Source organism: Euphorbia lathyris, chromosome 2, assembly GCF_963576675.1.
Source record: "Euphorbia lathyris chromosome 2, ddEupLath1.1, whole genome shotgun sequence".
NCBI lineage: Eukaryota > Viridiplantae > Streptophyta > Magnoliopsida > Malpighiales > Euphorbiaceae > Euphorbia > Euphorbia lathyris.
In genome coordinates this window covers 105,105,958-105,113,893 of record NC_088911.1, presented here as the reverse complement: position 1 = coordinate 105,113,893, position 7,936 = coordinate 105,105,958, and the positions used below count along the sequence as shown (strand labels likewise).

General features: G+C 35.3%; 1 protein-coding gene across 4 annotated transcripts; it reads right to left on the bottom strand.

The window, feature by feature from the left end:
* Window positions 1–728: 728 nt before the first annotated feature.
* Window positions 729–4,652, bottom strand: LOC136219286 (oligopeptide transporter 1-like). Of its 4 annotated transcripts, none has more exons than XM_066006638.1 (8): window positions 4,634–4,652; window positions 3,915–3,982; window positions 3,381–3,832; window positions 3,192–3,289; window positions 2,395–2,967; window positions 2,016–2,301; window positions 1,753–1,935; window positions 729–1,674 (listed from the first exon to the last, which is right to left on the bottom strand). In XM_066006638.1, the coding sequence occupies exons 2-8, from the start codon at window positions 3,958–3,960 to the stop codon at window positions 1,042–1,044; spliced, it is 2,271 nt and encodes a 756-aa protein (XP_065862710.1). In that variant the 5' UTR covers window positions 3,961–3,982; window positions 4,634–4,652; the 3' UTR covers window positions 729–1,041. The 4 variants fall into 4 exon arrangements, with proteins under 4 accessions (XP_065862710.1, XP_065862711.1, XP_065862709.1 ...); XM_066006639.1 differs by lacking the exon at window positions 4,634–4,652 and adding an exon at window positions 4,484–4,501; XM_066006637.1 differs by lacking the exon at window positions 4,634–4,652 and adding an exon at window positions 4,314–4,397.
* Between the last annotated feature and the right edge of the window lie 3,284 nt (window positions 4,653–7,936).

The following is a 7,936-nucleotide window of genomic DNA, read 5'->3' as shown; positions in this document are numbered from 1 at the left end:
TCTACATCAATTGCATATTAGTTGGTTCTAATTTTTTAAAAGTTTTTGTATTTTTTATAATAGAATTAGAAATTAATATTTTTAAAATTAGATAAAATATTTGGATTCTTTTTCCAACTCAGTACAAAGCACGGTATAATTTTTTTTAATTTATTTTACGTGTATACTTATGTTTGTCATCTGTTACTAATGAGTGATAAAATGACAGATACATATGGTGGAAATGATAAGATTCATGATTGAGAAGACACAGTTTGATAAATTATTTCTCAAATTGATCCAACTTGTCAACTTTAAGAAGTAAAATTGCTCTTAATTGGTAACATCATGGATAAAATTGTACAATTTTAAACGTTTAGTCTATAAATGCTCTCGATTATCAACGTTAAAGGTATTTTTGCACAAAAAAAGAACCCTTCACTTCGTTGGACTCTGGACAAACGCCGCTCAGGAAAACCGCGGTACATGTTGGCGAAAAATAGTAAATATTGTGCATCATTTTCACCATTTACTCCTTAAATTTTTGCTTTTATGTTTGTGTTGTGTGACATCTTCTAATACTACTACATTTGATCCCAACATTATCTTAAAAGAAAAAGAAAAGTATATATAATTCCCCTTGGAGCCAAACGCCATCAATTGTTTTTCTTTGACCAAAAAAGTCACATGTTCGGTCGATTTAGATATTTGTTTCTTGCCTTTGAATAACAAGATACCAAATTCAAGCATTAATAAAAGGAGTTTGCAGAGAAATTATACGTCCGGTACACCACGTTATACGTTTAACCCGATCATTTAAAACCACGTTGCACTTTAGCTAAAAAAACCATTAAGAGAGAAAATTATTTACAAACTGAAGCCTTACTTATTATCTAATTGAGATAAAATCCAAATTAATCACACTACTGAGTTGCAACGCTAGTTCTTTAAATCAAAGACATAAAAAACAATATTTATAAACCCTGTATGAGAAATTATGGAACTAGCTTTAGCTTGCTGTACTTGCTCAAGCAGGCATTCTTCATTGTTCAAAGGTTCTATCTATGCAGCAACAGAGCCACCGGGGCATCCAGTGGCGTTAACCCCCGGTTGAGTGGGGCATTTAGCCAATGGACAATGGTCTGTACTATCCAACCCCCACCATTGCGGGCCGTAAATATCCTGTGCTTGAAGGGAGAAAAATAGGAATATTGCCATGAATGCAAGCCCTGCATCCAACCCGGCGGACAATATATAAGTATGCCTTCCCCACCATCCCTTGTGCTTTCTGTAAACATAGAAATTGAAGAAAATCCCCACAACTCCCCATGTCAGGAAGTGCACTGCTCTTGCTGGTGGCATGCTTGATGTTGCTGCTAAGAATACTGGCATGTTAATGAGCCTAATCCATTTCTTTTCGGGGAATTTTCGAGACAGTAACCATACTGGAATTGGTGCTACTGCTCCAATCAGGAAGAACCAGCTCATTGCTTTGTATACTCCAAGGTTTCCAAACATTCTTAGAGGTCCTATAACTCCCCATATGATTGAAGCATTGTAGAAAACGTCGTCTCCCGGACATGTCCATGGACTTCCTTCTGGTAGTAAATCAGGAACGCAGATGTTCTCCACTGTTGAGAGTAGCCACCAGCATGTGCCAAAGTAGACACTTGAAGCTACTATGGTTCCAACTAACTGTACACAAATTGAATTAAAACAGGAACGACAACGATCATAAAATTGAAACAAAACGGAGAGAATGAATCAGTTTACCTGAACAAGGAACATGGATTTTGGGGGGATTTTCATGTAGTGACCAAGTTTGAAATCAGCAAGAAACAAGAGGGCTTGACTCATGCTGATGTAGCCATATGTCTTGAAAGCTACATTAGCAAGTGGCTTTCCGGGGTATAAGTATCCAATAATCAATTCTGTGATCACATTTAGCCCCATTTGCTGTTGCATCAAATTCAGAAATTAGCCCCAAATTGAACAACTTTGAGACTGGGTGAAAAGTAAAATAATCAATCACTGACCATGTTTGTAGTGGCCTGAATGACCCCAATAGGCAGAGTGAAAAACCAAGCAAGTGCACAAGCAATGAGAAGCCACCACCAAGGAAGTTGTAATTGCTTATTAAAACCTTCAACAGCAAAAAGAGCTAAAGCAATAGACACAATCAACACTGCAATAAACCACCATTGAGGAACTTCTTCATAGTTCCTCTTCATAATTCTCGTATGCACATCAGTGTATCGATCATCATTCGCTTTTGTCAATTTCTTCTTCGACCAAGTCCTCATCCAAAGTCTCCATATATTCCTATTTACACAATCATTCATTGTTTAATCAGGATTTGACAGACAGAAAGCATGAATTACAATTGAAAAAACTTAAACTTTAAGTTAAACTTACTTTCCCTCAAAGAGTGCAACATGTGAAATAGTAGCAGTCAAAGCTGCAAAACTAAATCCATACACAAAGGCAAAGAGAACACTGAGATAGAGCTTGCTGTAACCATCATAAGCCGGTAGATCAATGTCAAAGGTTTTCTGGTTGAGAATTCGAGAAATGTTGTATGTTCCACCATCAATATCAAAAGTATGGGAAGAAAAGATAGGGTATTTCTTAGCACCATAGGTGTTAGTCCAATAAGCAATGGGCACAATGATATACATAACAAGGAAATAACCCCCTAGAATGTTTGCAATTGCAAAGAAAGGAACAGCCAAAGGACTCCCCAAGAAAGAAGCAACAGTGGACCAGTCAAGACCGAAAGACCCGATTCCAAGCCCGTTTAGACCCGAACCGATCTGTTGTGCAGTAACAGAGTCCTTCCATATCCAACAAATAAAGGAGATAGATGTCAATGATGGGAAAAGGTAGCCTGGAATTATGTAATAAGCAAAGCTACAAATGAAAACAATGGTGAAGAATTGCAGCCTTGAAAGTCCCCCTTTTGGTCTCCTATCTTTATCATGTAATGCCCTGCAGAATACATACCATATCAGAATCAAAACTTCTCTCTTTTAGGTTTTCTGAAACCCCTACATGCACAGATCCAGGGGCCAGAGAGGGCTTTGAGCAGCCACTGTTCGCCGGAAAATTGCCGGAAAACTCCATGGAAAGCTTTAATTTTTATTTTAACAATTGAGCACCCAAGCAATCCCTAATGGCAAATCCTGTAAAAAAACCTGAAAAATTGTACAAACCTGAAAAGAGAGACTTGAACGAGATTCCCAGGCCACCACATATATGGAGAATCAACAAGAAAAACTCTGAAAATCCCAGCCCATCCATATCCAAGCAACTGAATTTCAACCAAAATTCAAGAATCAAAAGATGAAAAAACAGTTTACAAGAAAGAAGGAAATGTCATATAAAGAAACATAGATACATACCTGAGTAGTTTGTGCAAGCAACATAGCAGCAGCCCAGTGCATAGGCCTACGATAAAAAGCCTTAACAATAGTGATAATGTTAACAGCATAAACACCATTAGAACCACAGCTTGCTAAGATGGTAATAAGAACATGTTCCTTCAAACTAAACGGCCCTGGATTCATCGAAAACGACCATTTCGTAAACGGAACTCTAATTTGCCTTTTAGGCAGAACTGCAGCCAAAAACCTCCCCAATGGAAGAGCCACAATTTGCGCTGAAACTGAACTAACTGACAGTTGATTCGACCGGTACATAAAAAACTGGTTCACAAAAGCAAGAATTACACACGACAACAACCCAAGAACCCATGTTCTAAACGTTAACGCAGTTTCCGTCGGATCATCCGTAATGGGAACCGTCATCCGTACTTGTTCAATCGGATTATCATTAATTTCCTCTGCATCTTCCCCTGTAAAATAAAGACACAAACTTTTCGTGAAAATCATCTACATTTACACATAAAGATACAACCTTTATTATCAAAAAGTAACCTGCTTTATCGGCGGCGTAAGGGAGGGTGCAAGAATCGGCGGCCATAGTGTGGAATCCTCCGGTTAAACTGTAGCAGTAACAGGAAGAAAAAAAGAGAGCTTTATAGTGAATTTAGATTCAGTGATATGGGCATTGACAGCTAATGCAAGAAAAAGGAAGTTGACATAAGTATTAGCATAGCAGCAAATAACAAGAAACGGTAAGGTGTGAACATGAATCTTGATTTCTGCTTACGTTAAAACTACTATCTTTAGATGTCGAAAACAAACGGGTTTTATTAAAATTGTTGAATCTTGCGTGAATTGGAGTCTATATTCTATTCTATTCTTGTAATGTAAATATTAATTAATTAAAAAAAAACAGTTCATGTGGAAGAGATTCCAAGAATTAAATGCTACCTAACGAGATTCCATTGAATATGGTAAGAATTGACTGTACATTTGTTCTAAACAGATCCGTTTTTAATGGATTCCGGTTTTAATTTCAACCAAACAAAGGAAGTTTTTTTCTCAGTATTTGGGGTTTCAATTCAATTCTCTGCTGAGAAACTATATTTAGAATTACTTACCCCTATCCAATTTCCGTCATCGTTTGGGTTTCAATTCAATTCTCTGTTGAGAAACTATATTTAGAATTACTTACCCCTATCTAATTTCTGTCATCGTATCAAACGGATCGTGTCATATAATAAAATTACATAAAGAAATACAGAATTTACCTTCAAAATTTGATGAAATTAGGCTTTTAGGTTGTAAATAATTGAGCAATTTTTGTGAAACTCTCTTTTTATATAAGCATTGGTTAATTAATTATAATATTTTTTTTGAAGTAATTAATTATAGTATTTAGATAATGATTATGATTCAATAATTAATATATTGGTGTTGAAATAGAGTCCAGGTTCATTTTAAAATTTGATAGCATTCTGTATTCTATTCATACTTTCCTAGTATAAGTGTGATACTATATATATACAGATATCTGTCCATTTTTGTGAAATATATTTGATAATTTCCTGATATTTCGATGATTTACAGCTTTAAGTTATTACTTTTTATGGCTAATTTATTGCTTTTGGAAAATAAAAAGTCGAATTCAATTGCCATTGATTATTATTTTGACCTTTAAAGAAATTGGTGCTTGATTTAATGTGGGTAAGTTGCACCTAGACAAATCAGAATTATAGGCCACTCCCTATATTATATAAGTACAGGGTAAATTACATAATGACCACTGAACTTTATCCATTTTAATATTATTGCCAGTAAACTTTAAAATTTAACGGTATGACTATTTAAGTTTATACTTTTTAACACTGATTGCCACGCTACCTCCTCAAAATGATTGTTAACAGCATGAAAATAAAAATATTCAAGAATTCAAGTTGTCCAATACATTTACTATGAAACCACATTTTTTGGAGCTTTCTCTATCTAAAAATTCACAAACTCTCTCATAACCAAACAACACCTAAATGACATCAAAACGAAAATTTTCAAGAATTAAAATTCCTTAGAATATCATTAACTCTTCGAATTTTTTATTTTGAGACCGTCAATGGTCGTTTTGAGGCATTGAGTGACCACCGGCGTTAAAAAAAAGTATAAAGTTCAGTGATCATACCGTTAAAAATTGATGTTCAGTGGCCACAATGTTAAAATAAGTAAAGTTTAGCAGCCATGTGTATAATTTACCCTATAAGTTTATGTTTTTGCCAATAATTTTGTGTGCTTAATCCATCTCTAATATGGGACTTTAAAATGTTATATTTATTTTGTAAATTTATTTAACGTGATTTGTTGAATCTATGGAACAGGATAAAGATAGATTTTAAAAGTTTAAGAGTCCAATATATTATTTTAAACAAGTTAAGTAGTTGATTCATCACTTTAAAAAAAGTTTAAAAAGTTAATATTTTATTTCGAAGTTAAAGAGATAAATAGGATGATTTTAAAATATAAAGATACAATTGGTTTTTTTGGACAAATATACCAGATTAGAAATGTTTAAGTCTAATTTTCTTTTTCAATGTGAAATTGAAATTAGAGACAAATGTTGCCTCAGAAAATTATCATTTTAACCTTAAAATTTTAGGTATGTTTGGTTTGAATTTTGAAAATGAGAATCACACGAAATTAAAGGATGTCTTGCCTCGTGCGGTGTCTAATGAAGCAAATATGTTACTTATTGCACCCTTTGAACTTATTGAATTCAAAACACTTATCTTTCAAATGATATCTAATAAATTCCCTTATCCCGATGGACTAAATTCAGGTTTTTTTTAACATTATTGGAATTTGACTGGTGCAAATATTTTCGGTACTTGTAATGATTGGCTGTGTAGAGCGGGGTTTCCCGCTAACCAGAATGATATTATTATTATGCTTATATATCCCGAAGTGTGTCAATCCTGAGAATTTGACTGGCCTAAGGTCAATTTCTCTGTGTAATATCCTTTACAAGATTATTGCTAAAGTCTTTGCTAAACGCTTGAAAAATCTATTGTTTGTTATTATTTTCGAGTCTCAATCTGCTTTTGTCATGGGATGTTCCCTTGTTGATAATGTCCAACTTGTGTTTGAGTCGCTCCATTATATGAACATGAAAAATATAAATAATAAAAGGTGAGATGGCTTTGAAACTCGATATTAGCAAAGCTTATATTCGTGTTGATTGTGGCTTTTTGAAGGTTGTGCTGATCCAAATGGGTTTTCATGATAAATAGATTAAGTGGTTGATGTTGTGTGTTACTACTGTTTCATATTAAATTTCTACTGATGGAATGTTGATAGGTCCTATCAATCCAGGAAGAGGACTGAGATAGGGGGATCCACTATCACATTATCTGTTTATCATATGCTCGGAGGTTTTGTCACGTGTGATCTTGAAAGCTGTATTTGAAGGGCGTATACATAGGTGTCATGTCTGTACTAGTTAACCTAGTGTGACTCACATGTTGTATGCAAACAATAGGTTTCTTTTCTTCCATGCATCAATTGGTGGAATGTCAAGTCATTGCAGGTATTCTCACAGACTATGAAAATGCCTCAGGGCATGCTATAAACTATCAAAAGTTTGGTATTTTTTTTAGTAAAAATGTGCTTCCATGTACCTGTAACTCTATTTGCTCTTTGTTGAATATTCATTCTCCGTTGAAAATGGGTCACTATTTGGGTCTTCCATCACTTATTGGTAGGTCTAGAAAAAATATTTTTGGGTTCTTGCGGGATAAAATGCAGGCTCGGTTCTGTAGTTGGATTTTAAAGTTCTTGTCTAACGCAGGGAATGATGTGCTTTTGAAATCTGTAGCTCAAGCTTTGCCTACTTTTTGCATGAGCACTTTGTTGAAGTGGAGGGAAACTCATGGCCCTCCTTGATATTGACAAAGAAGAATTTGTCCCTTCCAATATTTCACCGAATAGACTCAGCTAGAAAAATACTAGAACTTCTTTCCCTTGTAAAAGGTGAAGTGGTCTCCTTTGTTGGTCTGGATGGATAAAGAAGTCATCTTGCTGAACAATCAGCCAATCAAAGAAATTATTATCGCATCACATATCTAGAACAAATAAGCCAGCTCTATCTAGACATTAAGGTGGATCTGGGCTGGGAAAGACCTAAGTACTTGATAACATCGAGATATTTTCTACGGGATCAAAGATGATATTTACCAAAACGACCGCGTATTCGGACAATCCGGGAAGCAATGGCCTATCGAGCAATCCATCCAAGTGGCGAATCACCTAGATTCCGCCACACGCCATCCATAGTCAAACCTACAGGAGACCCGCCATCATGCCTCGATCCGCCCATCGAACGGTTAAAGCCGATTCCCAATAAAGGCAATTAATAACCCATTAATGAGCTAACGGTCATACTTGAATGAGATCAGTAACCGCCATTAATGAGGCATTAATGGAGACTCTCTAGTTTCTAGGAGTTACGACTATATGACTATAAATAGCTTGCATCCCAAGCTATTGAGGTACACACATTCTCGCTCTAAACCCTACTTTGTCAATAC